Source organism: Ruditapes philippinarum, unplaced genomic scaffold (genome assembly GCF_026571515.1).
Source record: "Ruditapes philippinarum isolate M1 unplaced genomic scaffold, ASM2657151v2 ctg1786_1_1_1_1, whole genome shotgun sequence".
Taxonomy (NCBI): Eukaryota; Metazoa; Mollusca; class Bivalvia; order Venerida; family Veneridae; genus Ruditapes; species Ruditapes philippinarum.
In genome coordinates this window covers 2693-30318 of record NW_026858083.1, presented here as the reverse complement: position 1 = coordinate 30318, position 27626 = coordinate 2693, and the positions used below count along the sequence as shown (strand labels likewise).

Below are 27626 nucleotides of genomic sequence, written 5' to 3'. Positions count from 1 at the left end.
TCTAGTTACATCAGTGTAGCTTATTATAAAGCGATTGCGCACATACATCCTAAGCTTTACGCCACCTACTTGTACCCTCTATACATATCTCGCATATCTACTCTATGATATTCGCCCCACAGATATCGCCACACCTTCACCCTCGTAAAAAGAGGAAAAAAAAAAAAAAAAAAAAAAAAAAAAAAAAAAAAAAAAAAAAAAAAAAAAGAGAAAAAACAAAACAAAAACCGATCATAACATATGCATACAGAATTATAGTATGACAAATATTTACCTTAACATTTGTTTATTATTGAAGCAATTGAAAAAAACTTCTTCGCTGCATATTACCTGTGTCAAGGACGCAAATTCGTGTTGACGTGAAATAATTATTTTGGACATTTTGCCTCAAATTCGCAAAATAAGGTTCTCACAAAAAATAAGTGTTTTACAGTATTCGAAAAGTTGTCACAAGTGTGTTTCATTGAGTATAATAATGCTTAGCTATATGAATAAAATAAAATTGTCCCAAAAAGTACAAAAGCTTGTTATTAAGATGTTTTATCGAGTGAATCACTGCTTTATTATTATGAATGCATAATATTGTTAAAAAAAAAAGCACAAACCCTTCAGTACTTATGGAGATACCAGCTTACAAGCAAAAACTTTACCAAGAATTTCTTAAAGACCAAAAAGGTGCAAAATTATGAAAAAACTAGAAATGTGTCATCATGCCACGGATGCCCCCGCATGCAGCCAAAATTTCAAATGTTATAATATTTAGTTCCAAATTTGTTTGCACAAATTATTTTTTTCATTCTAAGTTCAAAGCCCTTAAAACTTTTCAATGTTAACACAAACCATTTTTATACAATGTTCAAGGCACTGAAATTATAATTCAGTCTTAACCTTTTAAAAATAGCATATTGCATATTTGTAGCCAACATAATGGCTATATACATTTCCACAAAAGTATGAGTGCTGAAACTGAAAGTTCAAAATTTTTCCAACATTCAGGAAAGATAAGTTTGTCTAAAATCATTGAACCACGACCAAATTCAAACTTAAACTGCCTATTCCTAAGATGTATCTATATTATTTTCAAAGTGAAAGGGACATAACTCTGCCAAAAAATCATCGAACCATGACCAAATTCCAACTTGACCTGCGCATTCCTTTGACATATCCATATGTCAATTTGAGTTGAATATGTAACACTGTTGGGTTGATAATAAACAGAAACTGTAAATTTCATATCATTTTCAAAGTGAAAGGGCATTACTCTGCCAAAAATCATTGAACCATGACCAGATTCGAACTTGGTCTGCGCATTCCAAAATCATATCCATATGTCAAATTTGAGTTGAATGTGTAATATTGTTGGGGAGATAATAAACGGAAACTGAAAATTTCATATTATTTTTAAAGTGAAAGGGGCATAACTCTGCCAAAAATCATCGAACCATGACCAAATTTGAACTTGACCTGTATTTTCTCATGACATATCAATATGTCACGTTTGAGTTGAATGTGTTGTACCGTTGGGGAGATAATGAACGGAAACTGAAAATTTCATATTATTTTCAAAGTAAAAGGGGCATAACTCTGCCAAAAATCATCGAACTATGACCAATATCGAACTTGACCTGTATTTTCTCACGACATATCCATATGTCAATTTTGAATTGAATGTTTTTAACCGTTTGGGAGATAATGAACGGAAACTGAAAATTTCATATTATTTTCAATGTAAAAGGGGCATAACTCTGCCAAAAATCATCGAACCATGACCAATTTCGAACTTGACCTGTATTTTCTCATGACATATCCATATGTCAAATTTGAGTTCAATATGTGCAAGGGTTATTAAGATAATGAACGGAAACTGATGATGACGGAAGGACGGAATGACGGAATGACGGAATGACGGAACAGGGTAACACTATATGCCCCTGCCATTATATGGCGGGAGCATAAAAATCAGAATTATAGGACTTGTGCCAATCATGTTAAATAATCACAGAGAACAAGTGTGTGCAGTTTCAATCCATTCCCTTCAGTAGTTATGGAGATACCAGCTTACACACAAAAACTTAACAAGAATTTCTAAGTTGAAAAGGGGCATAATTGCAAAAAAGCAAATCAGAGTTATGGGACTTGTGCCAATCATGTAAGATAATCACAGAGAACAAGTGTGTGAAGTTTCAATCCATTCCCTTCAGTAGTTATGGAGATACCAGCATGCACGCAAAAACTTAACCAAGAATTTCTAAGTCGAAAAAGGGGCATAATTATGCCAAAAAGCAAATCAGAGTTATGGGACTTGTGCCAGTCATGTAACATAATCACAGAGAACAAGTGTGTGAAGTTTCAATCCATTCCCTTCAGTAGTTATAGAGATACCAGCTTACACACAAAAACTTAACAACAGGGACGCCGACAAATGGGTGACTGCATTAGCTCGATTATTCTGCGGATAGTCGAGCTAAAAATGGACTTAACTTTGTCAAAATACAATACAAAGTTATCCAACCCCCACTTTTTTTAGTTATGAAACTTGACCTGCATATCTTACTTGCGACACTTTGTATATATTTCAAATGATTATCTGTTCTAGTTTTAGAATTATTCAAGTACATGTTAAAATTTAAGAACATTTTCTAAGTCAATTTTTGACCTTCAAGTGTGGCCTTGACCTTAAGATGGCACAAGGGTAAGATGGGTTCTGCATATTGCCCTGTTGGGGTGAACATTTGAGTCAAGTTTGAAGAAAATCTTTCCATAGTAAAGAATTTATAGAGCGGACACAACATATTGTCTAGTATTGATTGTATGTAAATTTAAAGACTTAAAAAGGGGCATAACTTTGTCAAAATGCAATACAGAGTTATGAAACTTGACCTGAATATTTTACTTCTGATACCTCATATATCGTTTAAGTTACAAGCAAATACCTGTGCTAGTTTCAGAAATATCAAGTACATGTTAAAATTTAAGTACATTTTGTAAGTCAATTTTTTACCTTCAAGTGTGACCTTGACCTTAAGTTGGCACAAAGGTAACATGGGTTCTGCACATAACCTAGTTGAGGTGAACATTTGAGTAAAGTTCGGAGAAAATTCTTCTATTAGTATAGGATTTATAGAGAGGACACGACATATTGTCTAATATTTGATTGTATGTAAATTTGAACACTTAAAAAGGGGCATAACTTTGTCAAAATGCAGTACAGAGTTATGAAACTTGACTTGCATATCTTAATTGTGACACTTCATATACATTTTAAGTTTCAAGCAAATACCTTTTCTAGTTTCAGAAATATTCAAATACATGTTAAAATTTTAGAATATTTTCTAAGTCAATTTTTGACCTTCAAGTGTGACCTTGACCTTAAGTTGGCACAAAGGGTAACATGGGTTCTGCACATGCCCTTGTTGAGGTCAACATTTGAGCCAAGATTGAAGAAAATCTTTTAATTAGTGTAGGACTTAAAGAGCTGACACAGTTACATACTGTCTAATATTTGATTGTTTGATATTTGACCTTCAACTGTGACCTTCACCTTGAGCTGACACATTGGCAACATGGGTTCTGCACATCCCCTTGTTGAGGTGAACATTTGAGCCAAGTTTGAAGAAAATCCTTCAATTGGTATAGGACCAATGTGACAAAGCGAATCCCATGTTGCCAATGTGTCAGCTCAAGGTGAAGGTCACAGTTGAAGGTCAAATATCAAACAATCAAATATTAGACAGTATGTAACTGTGTCAGCTCTTTAAGTCCTCACTCGTATCATGACCATGCACATCCAAAAAAATGTTTTGTTGTGATCAATTAATTTGTTTTGCCCCACTATGGTCGCATTTTTTCAAGGAAATCGCCAGCAGTGACATTTTGGCTGCATGTTGTGCCGCCATATTTGCCAATTTGCGTTAATGTGTAATTGGAACACGAATCGTCTTTGTCATAGTTGTCGACTCACAATACTAAACTCGTCTTCGGTACGGGCACCTTTTTTTGTACATTGATAAAAAACTTTGGGTCGGCACTAAAAAATTGGGTCCGTCTGGCCACTGGAAACACAACATTTTTTTTTAGGCCTTACATGAAAACAAGTAACAAGGCCATATTTTCTATTGAATTTATTAATAATTGATGTCTCAAAGAAAGGCTACAATTTTTTTTTTTTTTCATATTTGAAAAATGCCTATCAGATACTTTCAAAGGTACACCCTGGGAGTCAAATTTTAGTATGTATTTCAGAATTAATTCAATACTTAAATACGCGTTATATATGAAGCTCGGAGTCATATTGTCTAATGCTGCATCACAATATTCTGGTATATAGCTTTATCAGTTCACCCCTAGAATGCCAATAATATTATGATCCATATTTTTGAAAAATAAATAACTTCAACTTTGGGGTCCAAAGTAAAAGAACGAGAGAGGAACTATTATGATACATATTTCTACATTATGAATGATTGTGATAGTTTACATCACAATTCTTTATTTTAAAAGAAATATTCATTATGAAAATCTTTGTTCCTAAAATAATGTAGATTTCAAAAATAATACATAAAATGTGTGGTTTTATTTTGGTTACTTTATTATTGTTACAATTTTACTTAAAAGTAATGTTTTACACTGTGTATGTTAAGCTGTTTAACAAGGACTTGTTAAAGTAATTTCTATCAAGCTTTACAGCCATTTAGCTACAATAAGTGAATTAGAACATAAACAAACAAGTCTTGATAAGCAGTCAGCTTTCTTCTTTACCTAAATGCTTAAATGTATGGTCAAATAAAAATAGTTACTTTGCAGGAAATCATCACAAGAGCTGTCAAAGGAGACAGCGAAGCTCAACTAATAAAATACTGGACGCAGTAAGGAAGACAAAACTATGCAAGAACTAGAAATGTGTCATCATGCCACGGATGCCCCCACATGCAGCCAAAATTTCAGATGTTATAATATTTAGTTCCAAATTTGTTTGCACAAATTATTTTTTTCATTTGCAGTTCAAAGCCCTTAAAACTTTTCAATGTTAACACAAACCATTTTTATACAATGTTCAAGGCACTGAAATTATTCAGTCTTAACCTTTTGAAAATAGCATATTTCATATTTGTAGCCAAAATAATGGCTACATACATTTCCACAAAAGTATGAGTGCTGAAACTGAAAGTTCAAAATTTTTCCAACATTCAAGAAAGATAAGTTTGTCCAAAATCATTGAACCACGACTAAATTCAAACTTAAACTGCTTATTACTAAGATGTATCTACATGTATATTATTTCCAAAGTGAAAGGGATATAACTCTGCCAAAAAATCATCGAACCATGACCAAATTCCAACTTGACCTGCCCATTCCTTTGACATATCCATATGTCAAATTTGAGTTGAATATGTAACACTGATGGGTAGATAATGAACAGAAACTGTAAATTTCATATTATTTTCAAAGTGTTAGGGGCATTACTCTGCCAAAAATCATTGAACCATGATCAAATTCGAACTTGGCCTGGGCATTCCAAAAACATATCCATATGTCTAATTTGAGTTGAATGTGTTGTACTGTTGGGGAGAGATAATAAACAGAAACTGAAAATTTCATATTATTTTCAAAGTTAAAGGGGCATAACTCTGCCAAAAATCATTGAACCACTACCAAATTTTGAACTTGACCTGCGCATTCTTTTGATGTATCCATATGTCAAGTTTGAGTTGAATGTGTTGTACCGTTGGGGAAATAATGAATGGAAACTGAAAATTTCATATTATTTTCAAAGTGAAAGGGGCATAACTCTGCCAAAAATCATCGAACCATGACCAAATTCGAACTTGACCTGTATTTTCTCATGACATATCCATATGTCAAGTTTGAGTTGAATATGTTGTATCGTTGGGGAGATAATGAACGGAAACTGAAAATTTCATATTATTTTAAAGTAAAAGGGGCATAACTCTGCCAAAAATCATCGAACCATGACCAAATTCGAACTTGACCTGTATTTTCTCATGACATATCCATATGTCAAATTTGAGTTGAATGTGTGCAACCATTACTAAGATAATGAACGGAAACTGATGATGACGGAATGACAGAATGACGGAATGACGGAAGGACGGAATGACGGAAGGACGGAAGGACGGAACAGGGTAACACTATATGCCCCGGCCATTACATGGCGGGGGCATAAAAATCAATTATGTTTAATTATGTATTAAGTTATAGTAAAACTAGAAATGTGTCCATAGGACACGGGTACCCCCACACTCCACTGTTATGTCAATCTTATGACTTTAGGTCAAATGGTTTTACGGCTTCATGTGCCACAAGTTGAAAATTAAAAATCGTTTACTAACTCAAGGGCAAGAATATTACAAAAACGAATAAATCCACAAGCAAACCCCAAGGTGCATAAGTAAATGGCTGACCAACATTCTTGTAAACTTTCAGACCTACAGGTCAAATGCATGAACAAGTTGAAAATTGCAAATTTAGACTAAGTCAAGGGCAATAACTCTAACAAAGCTGAAAAAAATCCACATGCAAAACCCCAGATGCATAGCTTTACAGTGATGTTGATCATTATTCCTAAAGTTGGTTGATTCTAACTCAAGCACTCGAGAAACTGAAATAACACAAAATAATGGAATGGTTTTCACTAAGTCAAGGACAACAAGAACCGGTTGAACCGGGTGATGCTCCCCGAGAAGGTTCTGGACACAGGAAAGTATAAAAAAATGAACAAAGGGCAATAACTCCAAAATTACACCAGGCTTTGTTTAGGTTCTTGAAGCGTTGCAGTTCTATCCAATTATATCTAGCTACCTACAAAGTTTCATGTTGATATCTCTAATAGTTTTAAAGTAATGTCCAGGACAAAAGTCAAAAAGTAAAAATAAACAAACGGCAATTACTTTAAAATAAGGCAAGGCAGAGTAATGATTCTTAAGCACTGCACTTCCACCCAATGAGACCTATCTATCTACAAAGTTTCATGTTGATATCTCTTATAATTTTAGAATAATGTCCCAGACAAAGTTCAAAGTGTCAAAATGAACAAAGGGCAATAACTACAAAAGAAAGCAAGACAGTGTTACAGTTCTTGTGCACTGCAAACTTACTCAATGAGATCTATCTACCTACAAAGTTTCATGTTGATATCTCTGATACATTAAAAAAATATGTCCCGGACAAAGTTCAAAGTGTAAAAAATAAACAAAGGGGGATAATTCAAAAATTAGGCAAGGCAGAGTTAAGATTCTTGTTCACTGCACTCGTACTCAATGAGATCTATATACCTACAAAGTTTCATGTTGATACCTCTTATACTTTTAGAGTTATGTCCCGGACAAAGTTCAAAGTGTAAAATAAACAAAGGGGGATAATTAAAAAATTAGACAAGGCAGAGTTACGGTTCTTGTGCACTGCATACCTACTCAATGAGAACTATCTACCTACAAAGTTTCATGTTGATACCTCTTATACTTTTAGAGTTATGTCCCGGACAAATTTCAAAGTGTAAAATAAACAAAGGGGGATAATTCAAAAATTAGGCAAGGCAGAGTTACAGTTCTTGTGCACTGCACACCTACTCAATGAGATCTATCTACCTACAAAGTTTCATGTTGATACCTCTTATACTTTTAGAGTTATGTCCTGGACAAAGTTCAAAGTGTAAAATAAACAAAGGGGGATAATTCAAAAGTTAGGCAAGGCAGAGTTACGGTTCTTGTGCACTGCACTTCTACTCAATAAGATCTATCTACCTACAAAGTTTCATGTTGATACCTCTTATACTTTTAGAGTTATGTCCCGGACAAATTTCAAAGTGTAAAATAAACAAAGGGGGGTAATTCAAAAATTAGGCAAGGCAGAGTTACGGTTCTTGTGCACTGCACACCTACTCAATGAGATCTATCTACCTACAAAGTTTCATGTTGATACCTCTTATTCTTTTAGAGTTATGTCCCGGACAAAGTTCAAAGTGTAAAATAAACAAAGGGGGATAATTCAAAAATTAGGCAAGGCAGAGTTACGGTTCTTGTGCACTGCACTTCTACTCAATGAGATCTATCTACCTACAAAGTTTCATGTTGATACCTCTTATACTTTTAGAGTTATGTCCTGGACAAAGTTCAAAGTGTAAAAATAAACAAAGGGGAATAATTCAAAAATTAGGCAAGGCAGAGTTACGGTTCTTGTGCACTGCACACCTACTCAATGAGATCTATCTACCTACAAAGTTTCATGTTGATACCTCTTGTTGTGTCAAAGTTATGTCCCGGACAAGAAAAGGGGACGGACGGACGGACGGACGGACGGACGGACGGCCGGACGGACGGACGGACAAGGCGGCGACTATATGCTCCCCCGAAATTTTTTCGGGGAGCATAATAAATCTGACAAAACAGAATAAATCCACAAGCAAACCCCAGGTGCACAACTTCTTCATGACTCCAGGTCAAATAAATTTTGATAGGGGTGTCACGGTTAAAAAAAAGCTAACCATTAAAACGGATCATACCAGATAGCCGTGTTAAACGTTTAACTGATTGTACTAAAATCCTTAGATTTTCAACATTAAATTTGTTTTCTGTGAAAATTTAAACTAACCATTCCTTGAAAATCAATTAATTTACCTTTCTTAACACATCTCACACGAAGTTCCTGGCTTTACACAAGGGACGATTACACTACTTTTTAGGGATATATAAGTGCGGTTTTGGTGCAGCTAAAATTGTCACTGATCTACTTCATGCTGTTCAAATACAATATAGATAAACTCTTTAACTTTTTACAACAATGCTAAATAGTGTTTATAATTCAAATAATTATTAAACTAGAAATGTGTCCATAGGACACGGATGCCCCCACACACCACTGTTCTGTCAATCTTATGACTCTAGGTCAAATATTTTTAGACTACATGTGACACAAATTGAAAAATAAAAATCAACAAAGGGCCATTATTCTGTTAAATTTGGTCGCAGCAAAAATTCCTTTCTTTACTACCATCTACACATTAAGGTTGTTCATCCCTGGAAGTTTAAGCAAAATCTGCCATCCGGTTTAAGAGGAGTTGCGTTCACAAAATTTCTACATAGTATATAGTCTAACTAGAACTGTGTCCAAAGGACACGGATGCCCCCACTGACAACATATATATGGTATATAGTGAAAAAAATCAACAAAGGGCCAGTATTCTGTTAAATTTGGTCGCAGCAAAAATTCCTTCCTTTACTACCATCTACACATTAAGGTTGTTCATCCCTGGAAGTTTAAGCAAAATCTGCCATCTGGTTTAAGAGGAGTTGCGTTCACAAAATTTCTATATGGTATATAGTGAAACTAGAACTCCGCGAGTCGGATGTGTCGCCTTGTGAACAATGTAGTTTAGGGGAAATGGCCAGGACAAAAATGAAATATGAAAAATAACAAAGGGCAATAACTAAAAAAATAATAAGTGCAGAGCAGCAGTTTCTGTACACTGCACTTCTTATCAATAAGATCTATCATTCTATGATGTTTCAAGTCCATAGCTTTCATACTTGAGGAGAAATGACCAGGACAAAAATAAAGTAAGAAAATCAACAAAGGGCAATAACTCAAAAATAAGAAATTCAGAGTATCAGTTCTTATGCACTGCACTTCTTTTTAATGAGATCTATCATCCTATGAAGTTTCAAGTCCATAACTTTTATACTTTCGGAGAAATGGCCTGGACAAAAATTAAGTATGAAAATTAACAAAGGGCCATAACTCAGAAATTAAGAAATGCAGAGTACCGATTCTTGTGCACTGCACTTCTTAATAATGAGATCTATCATCCTATGAAGTTTCAAGTCCATAGCTTTTATACTTAAGGAGAAATGGCCCGGACAAAATTAAAGTATGAAAATAAACAAAGGGCAATAACTCAAAAAATAAGAAATGCAGAGTACCATTTCTTGTGCACTGCACTTCTTCTTAATGAGACCTATCATCCTATGAAGTTTCAAGTCCATGGCTTTTATACATTAGGAGAAATGGCCCGGACAAAATAAAGTATGAAAATTAACAAAGGGCAATAACTCAAAAATTAGGAAGTGCAGAGTACTGGTTCTTGTGCACTGCACTTCTTAATAATGAGATCTATCATCCTATGAAGTTTCAAGTCCATAGCTTTTTTAGTTGAAGAGAAATGGCCCGGACAAAATTAATGTATGAAAATTAACAAAGGGCAATAACTCAAAAAATAAGAACTGCAGAGTACCGGTCCTTGTGCACTGCACTTCGGGTTATTGAAAGAAGCATGCATACCAAGTTTGAAGTCAATCAGACTTATAGTGACTGAGTTATGCTCCGGACAAGCTTTAGGGGACGCCGACGCCGACAACGACGCCGACAACGACACAGACGCCGCCACCGACACCGCCGACAAAAGTAACCCCTATATGTCACCTTTTCAAGGCGACACAAAAATCAACAAAGGGCCATAATTCTGTTAAATTTGGTCACAGCAAAAATTCCTTCCTTTACTATCATCTACACATTAGGGTTGTTCATCCCTGGAAGTTTAAGCAAAATCTGCCATCCGGTTTAAGAGGAGTTGCATTCACAAAATTTCTATATGGTATATAGTGAAAAAATCAACAAAGGGCCATAATTCTGTTAAATTTGGTCACAGCAAAAATTCCTTCCTCTACTACCATCTACACATTAGGGTTGTTCATCCCTGGAAGTTTAAGCAAAATTTGCCATCCGGTTTAAGAGGAGTTGCGTTAGCAAAATTTCTATATGGTATATAGTGAAAAAAAACAACAAAGGGCCATAATTCTGTTAAATTTGGTTGCAGCAAAAATTCCTTCCTTTACTACCATCTACACATTAAGGTTGTTCATCCCTAGAAGTTTAAGCAAAATCTGCCATCCGGTTTAAGAGGAGTTGCGTTCACAAAATTTTTACATGGTATATAGTGAAAAAATCAACAAAGGGCCATAATTCTGTTAAATTTGGTCGCAGCAAAAATTCCTTCCTTTACTACCATCTACACATTAAGGTTGTTCATCCCTGGAAGTTTAAGCAAAATCTGCCATCCGGTTTAAGAGGAGTTGCGTTCACAAGATTTCGGGACGTACGGACGGACAGACGGACGGACAAGTGCAACACTATATGCTCCCACTCTGTGGGGACATAAAAATCAACAAAGGGCCATAATTCTGTTAAATTTGGTCGCAGCAAAAATTCCTTCCTTAACTACCATCTACACATTAAGGTTGTTCATCCCTGGAAGTTTAAGCAAAGTCTGCCATCCGGTTTAAGAGGAGTTGCGTTCACAAAATTTCTACATAGTATATAGTGAAAAAATCAACAAAGGGCCATAATTCTGTTAAACTTGGTCACAGCAAAAATTCCTCCCTTTACTACCATCTACACATTAAGGTTGTTCATCCCTGGAAGTTTAAGCAAAATCTGCCATCCGGTTTAAGATGAGTTGCGTTCACAAGATTTCTACATAGTATATAGTGAAAAAATCAACAAAGGGCCATAGTTCTGTTAAATTTGGTCGCAGCAAATATTCCTTCCTTTACTACCATCTACACATTAAGGTTGTTCATCCCTGGAAGTTTAAGCAAAATCTGCCATCCGGTTTAAGAGGAGTTGCGTTCAGAGATTCAAGATTTCGGGACGGACGGACGTACGCATGTACCAACTTTTAATGTTTATGAGGCAAATCATCTCATAAACACCACCTGGACCAACGTTAGCAAAATTAGCTCATAAAAACAAAAAAATAGCTCTTAATTTGAATTTTATGAGTTATTGTTCTTTATTTAACTACGGAATGAAGCTCATAAATATCAAATGTTTGCTCGGACGGACGGACACTCAGACGGACAAGTGCAACGCTATATGCTCCCACTCTGTGGGGGCATAAAAAAGTGTAGATTTTTAAATTACATGTAGTTTCAGTCACCTAATATCCGAACAAGGAACATTCCCTGTCCTTTTCAAAATACCAAATGGAGTAACACACTATCACAATTAGCAAACAATCTGTCATGTGACCTCACAAAGTATTTTTGTAGGTATTATTCCCTGTGGGCTGGAGCCCGCAAAGTATTGGTTGGTGATTAATTTTTGAGGCATGGAGGAGAACGTGACCTGTTTTCGGTACATGGAGAAACACGTAATCAGTATAAACCATACGTGATTGGTTTATTGACCTTTTAGAAAACCTAGCTAAACGTCGTTTTCCAGTATGTTACATATTTAGCTCTGGGGAGTTACACCTCATTATAGATAGATATAAATTATATTCTGTGAAAACTTATGTGTTTACTTTATTTTATTATGTTTTCCTCATTTTTATTTTTGCACAGAATTATTTATACAATGGTGTTTGATCATTTTCTTAAAAAGAAAAAATTATTTTATTTCACTTAAATAAAAAAAATACCAAAAACTGTAGATGCCATGGGAAAAAATACAAAATTTGCTACTAAAATACAAACAAAATGTCATATCTTGTTGTAAAAATCTAAGGTAATGTTGAAAATCAATTTAAAACTTTTTCTCCTCTTTGTCAAAGGCTTGCCCTGGTTACTGGTTATTTATTTTCAAACCGGTATTAGCTAAAAACCGGCCGTACCTGTTTAAACGGATAAATGTAACATCCCTACTTTTTGAGCTATCTGCAACACAACAGGAGAACGGACAGATAGACGGACATTAGGGTAAATCTAAATGCCCCACCCCCTATAGTGGGGGCACAAAAATGGCGAAATGAAATTCAGTACTTTTGCTTCATGTAGATCCAATAATCAGACGAAAATTATAAGAAGCCGAAACTGAATGTCGACTAAATTATTTATTTGTTAATGTCAATAAACAACAGAACCATTGAATATTTTATTTTCTATATTTATTGTTGAGTACCAGAATGGATCGCTTAATTGTTCGGAACTGGTCAGCTGTATTTTACGCAGTCATATAAAATAAACATAATGGTAATGTGCCATTGCATTATTTTTGGTTTTTACAAAAATCATTATGGACAGTTGCAATATTATTTACATAGCAATAACCCATACTTTCATACTTTCGAGGCATAACATAATATTGATGTCACCAAAGCATAAAGTAATTTAAAGTATTTTTTTAGATAGGAAAATTATGGAACAGAATTAATGCATTTATTCCATCTTGCTTTATGATATCGGAACTTACATTATGCTTGCTTCTATACTTCTTTATGACAATGAAAACCTGCGTTTTGCTAAATTCAATCATGCCTTATGATTACTGAATGCACTTTCATGTAATTGCAACCTTGTGTGTTCCCTACTAAACCATCAAACTCACATATTTTAATATGCTATATGTTTAATTGCATCTTTTTTTTAAGGACAACGTATTATGTTTGGTGTTAAAGATAACATTCTTTACAACTATATGTAACATGGTAGTTGTATCTTTAATTTGCTATAAATCTGCCACTTATATTGTCGACATTATGTCAAATTAAACTATTCATTTTGATCAATAATTGGCTGATTTGATGTGTCTTAGCATTCATATGCTTCAATGTATTCACTGATTACAAATATAATGCAATACATGATCACTGCGCATCGACAACGAGGATGACAACGATAGCGATATTATAGTCGCATGTGACAGTACGCACTAAGCAGTTGGCAGTAAGCATAATGCGAGTTGCAATAATTTGTGTTCATATTATGACAGCAGGTGTCGCTTTGTCGGTACATCCCGTTATTTTCCGGATGATCCCGTATTTTGGCACGTGGAGTAAACAAAGTTACGTCCACTTTATATAGGGGCGTATACAGAACAGTGTTAGTTGGGGACTGACAATGTCATGTAAATTTACTGAAAAACAAGAGAACACGATGCGACAGACGAAAAGTGCGTGTTTTTGAAGATTCCGCCAGCATGTGGAAAAAAAAGTTATATATGTCTCCAATAACTCATCCTACAAGTGGCAACTCACCTCTTATACAATTGTTTACACTTCTTTTTGAGCGTGTGTGATAAGTGAAATTGAATTTTATCAAACTTAAGGTGGCACAAAGGTGACATGTGTGTGTTTTTATTTATCTCGTGCGCACGAGATACTGTGTCGTTGCCACGGGTTACTAAGTCGTGGCCACAAGATAGTTAAGTCGTGGGAACGAGATACTATGTTGTGGCCACGAGTCACTAAGTCGTGGCCACGAGGTAATTAAGTTGTGGGAACGAGATAACTTAGTCGTGGCCACGAGTTAATAAGTCGTGGCCACGAGATAAATAAGTCGTTGGAACAAGTTACTATGTCGTGGCCACGAGAAAGTTTAGTCGTGGCCACGAGAAAGTTAAGTCGTGCAAACGAGATAAATAACCAATCAAATTACACTACTAGTATTTATATGAATTTTCCTAACAAGGATGCCCCTTCTTCACTTGCCCGTAAAAGTGCCATTTATACAAGTTTATACAAGTTGATTGGTCAAAGATTTAGCGTAATTGTGACCCTGATTTCTGACCAAATTGCCTAAAAATTATTAGGTGTCATCTACTGATCTTTTTAGGTTATATAAACTACGGCTTATTCTTTCTAAATCATTCATCAGACAAGGATTTTACATGAAGTGTCATGTTTATCTGACCTGTGACCTCAAACATCCTTAAAGGATATCTACTGTCCATGGGCAATCCTTTCCCAATAAAATAAACCAGGACTAAGTCCCTCTCAAGTTATGGTATAAACAATGTTAACAGGCCTTTGTACGTACAAAATGACCAATTCTATCATAGAATTGTCCCATCAAAGGGCTATAACTTAGTCAGAATTAATGTCTGATTTATGGGCCTTATGATCCTAAAGACATGTATTAAGTTCAAAGTGAACACTTCAGTATTTTCAAAGATTAATGTTGCACGTAAATCTTTAAACAGAAATTTTCTAAGTTTAAAAAATCATGGTGTAATCTTATTTAATTATCTCGTCTGCACGACTTAGTTATCTCGTTCCCATGACTTAAACGACTTAGTAACTCGTGGCCGTGACATAGTATCTCGTGGCTACGATATAGTATCTCGTTCCCACGACTTAACTATCTCGTGGCCACGACTTAGTAACTCGTGGCCACGACACAGTATCTCGTGCGCACGAGATAAATAAAAACACACACATGTCACTTAGTAACTCGTAGCCACGACTTAGTACAGTACAAACTTTATTTTTTTTTGTAAAATAAAATAAATAGTATTTGGCTTCACACAAACATTGTGCTTTCAATACTTTACACTGTAAGTGGGCAGTATGAATATTCATGTATAGTGTTATTACAAAAATATATATGGAAGTTTCTTTTAGAGACAGGCACAACTTTATTTGACCCGTAATAAGGAAAGCAGATTCCTATACATTATGTGTTTTTATTTAAATGAAACATATTTAGTAAGAATTTTATAGATTTCAATAAATTGCTGTGATAAAAATATATTACTGAAAGATGTGCATAGTATATCTTTAAGCACAAATGTATGTGAATGTGGTGGTGTGTGCGGGATGTCTGATCTATAATCAGACACACATATGCCCAACATTTGTAATTGACTATGCACATGTCACAAAAATAAACAACTTCTTTCTTTCCTTATTATACATGTATATTTTAATGTGTTACATACCTATTCGCCACTATTAGTGACTCCGAGACATTTATTAAGTTAAAAGGCCAATTAATAAGTTTTGCTTTTAATGTCCAAGTCATTAGATAAAGACCTTCGCAATCGCAGTCACCTAGGCAGGTGCTTAACAACTTGACGACAGCATTATATGTTTTGATAAGAGAGTACACTATGACCACTATTGCATGAAACTTACACGTATATATTCCATCCCAGCTCATCAACGTATCTTTGGGGATAGGTGCAGCACTTAAGCCAAGGCCTGAACTTGCCACTGTACGTATAACTGCCCCATTGAATAACTGTTTACGAGCATATTTTTTCTATTAGACTGTATACATATACATGTATAAAATTATATTGCATAATCCTTACTACTTGTATTTATATTCTTTCCACTGCAATTTATGTATTAAGCGTTTGGTACGTATTTATAGCATTGTCGCCTTCTGTATTTTAACGTATAACCACGATGGCCCTAACGGTATTCCGTAATATAAACATGTACGGAAAATTCCGATGATAGGCGAATCATGGAAAAAATCTGTTGATATCGATAACAGAGTTCTCGCCCCTTAACAGTTCACAACTCGCTAGACATTGTTTAAATTGTTTATCATAATGTAAGATGATCAAACATAATCCACAAAGCCTCAGACACAGAGCTTTATTAAGCATAAACACTGAATAATGGATATAAGCGAAGGCTAATAGTAATCACGCCATGCGAGCTGTAAATCAAATAAGTCAGACTTTAACAAAATCCATCAGGGAACAAAAAATAGTCAATTTTAAATGACTTCTACATAAAAGTAATACAAAAAAACTAAACCGTAAATAGTTTGTATAGAGCATGAAGAAAGGTAGCTTATACATAAAGGTATAAGACGTTAACATTTTAGTATTCCAAATGGCTTGTTCCAGATAAATAGTTATCACTCAATGAAAGAATTCAGGTCACTACGAAATGTTTGAATGAAATAATGAAAAATGGAATCCAGAATAATGCAACGTTTAAATATCATAAAGCAAGATGGAATCAATCATAATGCAAGTTCTAATGTCATGTAGCAAGATGGAATTAAGCATAATGCAAGTTCCAATGTCATCAAGCAAGATGGAATCAAGCATAATGCAAGTTCCAATGTCATCAAGCAAGATGGAATTAAGCATAATGCAAGTTCCAATGTCACCAAGAAAGATAGAATAAATGCATTAATTCTGTTCCATAGAAAATATCTGAATGACTTTTGATAGTGCTTGGTCAGTGTTGATGGCTAGTCCAAATAACTAGCCGTGAAAAAAGTTATTTAACATTTCATATTTATCATTGTGACATTTTATACTGTGCTCCTCTTAGTTCACGGTACTTTAAAACAGTAAAGAAAACAAACAATGAACCTACAGTATAATCAAAGCACTGAATGTACTGATGGGGAGGCTATGAGAGAATGTTTCAGACTTATAGTTTCTTTTCTTTTTGCTTAAAATATGCTACCAAAATAAAAAGATATGCACATTGCGCTATTTATCCTTACTGTTGTGTTCAACCATTCATATATATGGTTAATGAGGTTGACTATTCATTTTGTTAATATTCCAGAACATTTAATTAAGGTCTACATTCGGACTGTTAATCATGCAAATTTTGAAAAACCTAAACTGTCAATAATAAATGACATACCAGCAAGTATGACGACTATTCATTATCAGATAACAATAACATTTTACAAACTGACGGTTCCTTATCAAAATATTCTAGGACTGTTCATCATAAATATTTTATGTCATTTTAATATTATTGAATGATAATAACAACTGCAGTGATGCAACATTTTTATTGAACATAAAAATTATACACGTTTAGATTACCATAATTGAGATCAATAAGATACTGTCTTGTGATGAGTATTAACATTCATGCTCTACGGACAGAAGGTTGTCTTCTTCAGAAGCAAATCTCGAATAAAATCACGTTTCAGAAAATTAATCCCATTTCATTACTGACGGCGTCGGATAATATTAAAGCTAAATATTTCTTGAAAAAATACATCTCTGCAAAGCTTATTCAAAACTGAATCAACCTAAGTGAAAATTGATCAGGAAGTTATATCTTCTTTTTTACCGCCAACACTCAAAACACTCAACCAACTTATGGTAGTTAATCGATAGATTCTACGTGTATTTTAAAACCTCACTAGCTTGAAATATATACTGCGGAAAATCTGTTGTTAAACAGGGTGTGCGGTTATTACGTAGGGTTTTCCCTGTCGACCATTTCCCGCAAATAGATGAGAACATCGAAGCCGTCAGTGCTATGAATGGTGTTATAAATGGCGTGTTTTGGAAGTTTTTGTTGAAACTTCTCCAAATACCTCCAGAGGCGTGCACGTCGCGGAGAAGGCACACGGAAGGTCATAGTCAAGTCATCATAAGTACCAGAGGTGATTGGTTGACCTGTCGTGACTTACTCTGGAGGTTTGGCGCTAATAGATGCCGTTTTTGTTGTCGTCAGTCAGAAAGTTGATGCCTTGACGGTATTGTCCTCTCCTTTACCACCAAAGAACGAAGAATGGACTTCCAGGAAGAATCTGCTTGAAAAAGACGTCCCAGATGCTATAATCTCGGACATATGGTTATTCCGGCGCCGAGTATAAATAAACTTAAAACACACACACTTTTGTTGAAAACAAAACAACATCACATTTTCTGTAGTAATTTTTTCAAGTGTTGTAAAATGAATAAGAAATTCCTCTTATGCCGCCCATTATTTTTTAGAACACAACCATAAAAGTTCTTTTTTTTTATTTTTCAAATAAACATTTATCACTTCAGCGCGAGCAAATATCGGTTTCAAATTAAAGTTTCGTAAGATATGTTAATGACTTCCCGATGCTCGACTGTAAGTAATTTGTATATGTATGCGGTTTTTTTTGTTTTTGTTTTTTTTGTTTTTGTTTTTTAATTAAAGCTTCTTATTCTTTAATATTTTTTATGTATCTCATAATCTGTATTGAAAATTTGAATTTTATTACAAATGGACTATCAAATTATGATGTATGCCCTAGAATTGAATAAACTTTCTAATTACACAATACGGGTCATACTGATCTTTGCGTCTTTCTCTGAAATACTTATTTCCTTGTTAAAACATATTTGACCACATATTTCTGTCAATTAACTGTTCACTTTACTTCCGATTTTGTTGTACGGAAACACATGTTTCTATTTGTGTTTTCTAATCAATTCGAATCTATAATCAGTTTAATGGGATCACCACCGGGTAAACGACTACTAGGTACTTTGGTCATGTTTTTTACCACAAAATATTTGAATGTTTCTATTGGGATTAAAATGAGCATAGTTAACTAAACAACTGTTTGTATAAATTCCTGACCTGTCTAATTCTAATTATGAGATTAGTGAATATATAAGACTTTCACTACAAAATATTCCTAAACAAAAGAGCACATGTTTAAATTTATTCCTATACAAATAAAAGATCAGAGTAGGGATCTGTCAATTACCAAAGATACTTTTATGTTAAAAGTTTGATTAATGAATTATGTAAGATGAAAATATAAGTATTGCTTTTTTTATTTTGCTAATGTAAAATGTAATATTGTGCTGGGATTTTGTCGGAGGTCCTTAGGGGTTTTGTAGTTAAATAGTTTTTTTTTTCGGCGATAATGGTTAAAGAATAAAATGTTTTTAAACTATATGTTCATCACCATCAGTGAATTTTTAGTTAAATGTATGCAAAATATTTACTAAACAGCTATATGATTTATCGGTTTATGAGCGTTTTCCGCGTACAGCCTCCTGGGGTGTACAAATAAGTTAGTTTTCCCTTAGTTATCACGCAAGCATGATCCATGTCTCTGATGTAAGCGACAGTTTACAATTATTTGTCTTTAAAAAATATTAAGGACTATTAATAGTTTATAACAACAAAAGCACATGCATGATATTGAGAATACGTAGTTGCAACGTTCTAGTTAATGACCCGTCATAAACAGTTGGTCGCTGCGTAGTAATTGGAAAATTGTTATCAAAAATAATAAAGAATATTTGCCACTGAATTAAAGCATTTACTTATAAATTTTCATTTATGCTTTTTGTTAAAAAAATATGGATAAAGTTATTATTTTGAAGGGTTTTCATACCAGAACTATTTAATACAGACGTACGTAATATGCCTAAACCTGATTACCGCGGCAGTATGACGTCACGGAGTAGTGATTTAAACAAAAATCAAGAATTTTTCAGAGAATTATTATCTTTACAAATTGCAGATATGAAATTAAAGAATGAAAATATTTTCATATTGTAAATGTCTGTGATGAGTGATGAGTCAGCTTAGAAAAAATCAAAGTACTATTTTTTGACCTGATTACCGTGGCAGTATGACGTCACGGAGTAGTGATTTAAACAAAAATCAAGAATTTTTCAGAGAATTATTATCTTTACAAATTGCAGATATGAAATTAAAGAATGAAAATATTTTCATATTGTAAATGTCTGTGATGAGTGATGAGTCAGCTTAGAAAAAATCAAGGTACTATTTTTTGACCTGATTACCGCGGCAGTAAGATTTGACAGACAGTTATTAACATTGGGTCGGCATAGCCTCCCCAAAAACTATCATATGCTGTAACATTTTTCTGCTACATGACACAAGGAAACAACACATTATTCAATCAAAATTAGTTTTAATGGGCCAGATGTAGACCATGTGTCGGCCATTTTGAAAACATAATGTCATCATTTAAATCACGGAAAATGGTGTTACACTATAGTTTTTTTCATGTTTCAGTTAAAATTTCTACATGGCATACTGCTAAATTTTGAATATTAAAACTATCTACTGGGATCCTACGTATTTACCGGACAATCAGTTTACCGGACAAAATATATTCCTGTATAATAAGTAATAAATCTTTACTTTTTGCTTCCATTAAAAAATCATCCGGTCTTAATTGTACACACACTTTCTATTTCAAAGTAAATAACAACAAAATTATAATCTGTTCTGCGCATTCCCTTATATTGAGGCCCTTGATGGGTTATTTTAGATAGGTTTTACTTTTAATTCTTCTCATCGTTATCTCAGGAGACAATCGTTACATATTTTAATGATAAAAAGTAATTTTAAATTTAGTTTAAACAATATCTCATGTTTCCTTTTACAAAGAAATGCAAATTAGAAAACATATAAGGAAATGGGTTACGCCCACGGCAGGAAACTCTACATGAAATGTACAAAAAAATAGACTTTATGGCTTTTGCAACATGCTACATGATGACCAAAAGGAAACTGTATGACAAAAAAACAGAATTCCATTTGAATATCAAAATGTTACATACATTTAAGGATCATGAAGAATCAATATGTTAATTGAGTTAATAGTGTTAATTTCAACTACACCCCTATATTGGCCTCTTCGTAACAGGCATGGCTGCCGTGTCTATTTCTAGCGACATAGTATTACTGGGGTTTTCCAATATCTTAAACTTGCCATTCAATTAAGTTGTAGTTTCCTTGCTGCTTATTTAAAGATTAATTTCAATTCACGACTTGAACATTTTTTGAAACATAATGTCCGGTAAATTGAGTTGTCTACACAATTTTTTTCCCTCTTATAATGCCCTACTTTAAAGACACATTTCTACGGTCAAATGTTTAATTTCATGTTTGATAAAGGAATGTTTACGTGTATTAAGAACCCAAAATTATTTGGGTAAAGTTCCATTCTTTTTTATTATTTTAGATAAAAGTTACAGCGAAAAAACATCATATTTTGTCCGGTAATATGTAGGATCCCAGTATACTTTGTAACTCAAAATTTATTTTTTCAGCAAACAAGATCATTTAGAAAATGAGGATTGTTTCCAGCATAGTCTATGCAAAAAATTTATGGACTATTGTTGCTTTTTGCAGAAATGAGTAAAATGTTGCTCTGTTTTACCTAAAAATCTTGACATTTAAAACATTTTGCACAAAAACTTTGTTGCTTATGCCCCAGTCACATATTCACGGCTAATGCCACAGAAGAGCTATGGTCTAATCACTCACGGATTACTACGGAAATGTGAAATTCCGTAGTCCGAACGGACACACAACGGTATGATTACGGAGTCCGACGGATTTACCACCAAAAGCCCCCGGAGAGACACGGATTGTTACGGACCGACACGGTTTGATATGGAGCAACACGAATCAGGACGGACACACTACGGATACACTACGGTCTGCTACGGTCTAGGCATGGGCTAGTACAAATAATTACGGTCTGATACGGAGAAGAACGCATTGAAACGGAGAAGAACGCATTGCCACGGATCTATACGGACCTAATACATCCGTCCACAACCTCTTGCTTGTTCATTTTCAAAATGCCTCAAAAGAAAAGAACACCTAGAAAACGAATTGCAGCGTTCAATGATTTTGGCGGAGAGGATTTAGCCTAATCACGACCGAACTCCGAGACACATCAAGTCCAATTAAAGTGAATTTCTTGAAGGACGCTGGATCCTCAACAAGTTCGGCCATGAGAGCCTCATACTAAACATGAAGCAGTCTTCTTAAAAGCCCATCTCTAGTCCACCATCTCGTCTGTCTTCTCTTACCTGATTAGATATGGACTAGTAATCATTAATGAAAAATGTTGATCAATACTGCTTCTCTTTTAATTTTAAGATTTGCTGTTCATCTTTCAATTTCATTAATTATCGTGATGTTTATGTTTTAAAAAGATGTAAAAAGCTTGTTAATTAATCTTATTATCACTCAAGGGCCAGTGTCCGAGGCTTATGAGACACTTCGTTTTATGTACATATTTACTCCATTTTCACGATCCAATGTTTGTAAAATATGTAACATTAAATGTTTTTCTATTTCTTATGAATTGTAGTACGATATTAATATAAATTTACTTCTATGCATGTCATCAAGCCGCTCGACCACTGCCTCCGCATTCTGAACCATTTCAATATAAAGTTGCAGCCAGTAAATGGCAATTATCATTTATTAAATGTTTCTGCAAATATATATGTCTGTTTTTAACAAGAAGGTAGTATTTATACCCTTACTTAATTCATCCGTACTAAACAGTGGTGGGCTGTCCCATTCCGTGTTGCAACGCAATAAACCGTATAAGACCATGCTAATCCTTGCTTCTCCGTAGTACAACGTATTACGATCGTGGCTTTCCGTGACAATGCCATATTAATCCGTATTAAAACCGTAGCTTATAAGTAGGGTAACCGTACAAGTACCAAACCGTGGAAATCCTTGACAAGTTGGTGGACTACGAATCAGTACGGACTATTACAGTTTTCGTACGGACCAGTACGTATTAGTTCGGATTAATACGGACTAGTAGGGAAATGCTACGTTTGATTTTTCCGTAGCAAATTTTTGTGCATGTTCAAAAATTGTCAAGGATCGCTACGGATATACAAGGACTACTACGATTGATTACGGTTACAACACAGAGAGCTACTGACCAGTACGGGTAGCTATGGACGATGCCGGAATTAATCCGTGGCTCTTCCATGGGCGTATTCCGTGAATGTGATTGTGACCGGGGTATTAGGTGTATAAATAAAATATGTCAATTCTCACAAATTTTAACACTGGTCACATTGAAATATGCCATTACTTTGAAATAAGTGATGATGCGGAATTAGTGATGTTGAGTATACATTTTATATTATCAAGGCTTTTTTCTGGAAAATGAAAAATGTAAAATATTAAATTAATGAAGGAAAAATATGATCATAAGAGAAACCGGTTAGTAAATAAGCTAACTTATGGACTGTGTTTTTGTTTTATTTATATGTAACTTTTTTCCGGCACTTCTTTTTCCTTTTTTTATATATACATGTATATATATCCATATATTTATGATTTCATAGTACATTAACAGAACCAAGATTAATAATTTTCTAAGAGAGACTAAAGAGCAATATATCTGCCAAGCTGCCTGCTAGAAAATGTAAACACTGATAAGCAGGTAAACTTTTATCCAAATCACTGTGCGTAATTGTTCAGGGCTGATTTGGAATATTTCCCCGTTCCTGAACTGATTTGGATTTTTTTCACCGGATTGATTCAGATAAATTGGATTTTGAGCTTGACAAGGTAAGAAAATATATAAAATAAACATATTAGAACTGTTAGTCTTTGAATATTCTACTTGCATGGAACATTGCAATGTTTAAGGAATTCATATACAACTTTATAAGGTTCGTTAACGGTCTTTTATTAGTTAGAATTGAAAAACAAATTTCACATGTCAGTGAAGTAGTAGTACACATTAGCATAAAATTGCCAGAGTCAGTATTATCTTTGATTTTTCAGAGATTTCAGAATCATATTATAGAAAAAAATCTTTCCTTGATAATTTAGCGGTTTAAGTAAAATGTTTTGTCCAGTAATGAATTTATAGGACATACTTATTTATGACAACCTCGTAAATTTTTTTAGGGCACCGGATTGATTAGTATTAAGGAAAACAAGGCAAAGCGCTGACTGTTACTTGGCTTACGTCCTACAAATTCATTACCGGACAATTCATTTTACAAAAACCACTAAATTATTGCGGAATGATATCTTCTATAATATAATCATGAAATACTTGAAAAAATAAGGACAATAATGACTTTTTTGGCAATTTTATCCTAGTGTTTACAACTACTTCACTGACATGTGAAATTTGTTTTTCGATTCAAACTGATAAAAAGACCGTTAACAAACCTTATAAAATAATAAAGTTGTATATGAATTCCTTAAACATTGCAATGTTCCATGCACATAGAATATTCAAAGACTAACCAGTGGCGGATTCAGGACCGGGCTTCAGGGCTATAGCCCCCCCCCCCCCAGCTCGGCCCAACGATACCTTTACCAGCTCGGCTGGAATATATTTTGCCAGTTGGCTGCAGTGTACTCCCTTATCAAAACAGTTATTGCTGTCATCCAGTTGTTAATCTCCTGCCTGGGGGCTTGATAGAGATCTTGCTTGATGCTTGAATCACTTCAATGTTTAAACTGCATAATTGATTTGTTTATTACTTTCCAAAAGTCTAATGAAATTAATAGTCACAGATAGTGGCAAATAGATGTGTAACATTGTACACTATATTTTACTATTATTTTTGTTTTTCCATTTTTTTTGCGAAAGCTCTAAAATTAAGAAATTGAAAATTATTATTTGTAAATTAAAAGGTGGCAATTGTTATAAAGATGATATTAAAGGAATCACATCTTAGTTTATAACTGATTTTACTAATTTTTATTCAGATGAAATATTTGGTCATTTGCTTTTTAATATTTTTTTATGGCAGTTATATTTTTTAAATAAAATTTAAATTGTACTGACCTCTTCAATATCTAAAATGGATTTATTGATGGAAAAAAATTCTTATTGAATATTTGTTTCAAATTATTATTTTTTGTACAATAGAAAAGCAGTATTTTATTAACACTTTACTTTGGGAAAGCGCTATTATTTTTTATATAAAACTATTATTCAGACAAGTAAATTGATCAAGTGTTTGAAATTATTTTTATCAACGGTCGCGCATACATTGGTAAGTATGCTGTTATTTTGTAAATGCTTACTACTAAACACCAGGAGAATATTATTTGAAAGACGCTGCAAACACTAACCTATAAAAAATACAATGTGATGTTAAATCATCCAAAAGGTATCATACACAGCACTAAAAGTCAAGGAAATAACACCATTTTCAATCTCATATTTTAAAATTTTCTGAGTCTATGGGATGGGACACCTCCCATACCCATCCCAATCACATAAGATACATCAATTATAATTTGATCACCTAAAACAAGATGCTGCCCCCCCCCCCCCCCCCAAAAAAAAAAACAAACACGCGCGATTTTCACCTGTTGCACTGTTTTTCTTTTCTTTTTGTCTTCCACCTATATGTCAGCCCCCCCCCCCCTCCCCAGGTAACCCTGAGCCCCCCCCCCCAGGTAACCCTGTTCTGTATCCGCCCCAGCTCCAGCTAACAGTTGTAAATATGTTTATTTTATATATTTTCTTACCTTATGAAGCTCAAAATCCATTTTATATGAATCAATCCGGTGAAAAATATCCGAATCAGTTCAGGAACGGGGAAATATTCCAAATCAGTCCGAAACGATTACGCACCGTGAAAATCGCTGGTTGTTGCAAGTGTTCCCTTACGGCGTTATTATTCATTGACTACTCTACAAATCAAGCTCAATAAAAGACTTACAAGAAAAGCATTCCTCATACACATCTTCCATACCTCTTGCAACGATATTGTCAGAATGACAATTCCACTTGCTTCCGGTATGTGTACATCTAATTTTAATTGGTTGATTTCTTCTACCCTAACCAATCAGTATTCAATAATAATAGGCACGTGTTGGGCATGTTTTGCACGGGGATTACACGATTTTGGGTTTATTCGGGACGCTTCAAAATCAAAGTGCTGAAAGTACAAAATATTAATAACCAGTTTGGTATATTGAATACCGCCTTCTACAGCTTTATATGCCGCTTTTTTCCCCTTTCTTGCTGCATTCCAAAGGGTACGCTGAAGATCTTAAGCTGCCGCGAGAAAGTCCTGATATTTTATGCTCTTAAGTAAGAATAGAAATTGAAACAGCTATATTCTACAGTATATTTATTCGTATTCACACATTGGCATTTTCTACCACATTTTTTTTGTAACACGTGTATGTTAAGAATAGACAATACTGGTTTGATGAGGTTAACATCATTTTATTCGTCATCATTATGATCATCAGAGATTCAGGTCTTCAAATATATTGAAAGACCTTGGCTACACATTATATAATTGACAAGATATGTAATTACTACAAATGACATTGTCTATTATAGAACTCTAAAAAATGAGAATTCCAATCTAAAAGACATATAATTACATACATGTATATATTGACATCTCTACAATGTAGATAACTAATTTCAAATGGAAAGAAACATGAACTTGGTTGAAAAGTGAACATTTTAATACATGTAGTCCCTGAATTACCAGCAAGCAACTGGTACAAAATTTACTCAATCGCAAAGAAACTGGACATATGATTTAGTCAGCTTTTTACACCGAAAATTATTATATGTTAGGTACCATTAATTTATTGGGCTGGCGCTCTAGCCTGACAAATAGTTTATAACCGTTTTTCGAATACCCCGCGCATATCCAGTAACGCAGGAATGTGCAAAAAAAAACACAAAAAAACAACGTACAAGTCAAGCCGAATCTATGCAACGCTATTGCCAAAACGAACAATACAGTAAATAAACGAACCAAAATTTTTTATTCTAAATCAAATTTAAGGAAATGATTGAGCGCATGCGGTTGCTACGACATTATACTTTTACCAGCATTACATGTTTTTTTTTTCAGGAATATGTTTACTTCTTTAGATCATTCGTGAGAAAGACAACCTGATTACCGTTTTGAAGGTGACTTTTGTGTTTCGTCAAATAAATATGTACATTTAACACATTTAAAACATTATTTTCTCATATTCATATTCTAAGACATTTGTCAAACTGCAAGTGTCGTATAACAATAGGAAGAATCTGGTAAAATAAGAGTGAGCTACTTTTAATGAGATAACCGCCGTTGCTTCAGTGCTGCATTCACGAATTCGGCGTTACATCATAAAATTTGTCTCTGCTAATGACATGAGTAGATAGTAAAATGTCTTAGGTACAACGAATATAAAAAAATCATGAAGTAATATGTACGCTATCAACGAAACTAACAATCGGCATCAATACGCAAGTCAGGTATGATCTTAAAAAAATAAACGGTGATTACGAACGCAACCTGCTGGAAACCTAATATAATTTAAATTTTATCGAATTACTTCCTATATGTATTTACCTTTCCAATTCAACCTAGAAAAAAGCGCGTTAGGAACA

General features: G+C 34.2%; 1 protein-coding gene across 5 annotated transcripts in view; it reads right to left on the bottom strand.

Annotated features, from left to right (window-relative positions):
• The window catches only part of LOC132752024 (spermatogenesis- and oogenesis-specific basic helix-loop-helix-containing protein 2-like), a 119534-nt gene extending 93437 nt beyond the window's left edge, over positions 1–26097 (bottom strand). For 3 of the 5 annotated variants that reach the window (XM_060742279.1, XM_060742281.1, XM_060742282.1), the window contains exon 1: positions 22606–22672. In XM_060742279.1, the coding sequence (XP_060598262.1) occupies positions 22606–22657 (52 nt within the window). In that variant the 5' untranslated portion in view covers positions 22658–22672. Of the gene's footprint in view, positions 1–22605; positions 22673–25941 lie in introns of those variants that run through there. The other 2 variants (XM_060742280.1, XM_060742283.1) reach the window with 1 other exon arrangement.
• Positions 26098–27626: the final 1529 nt, after the last annotated feature.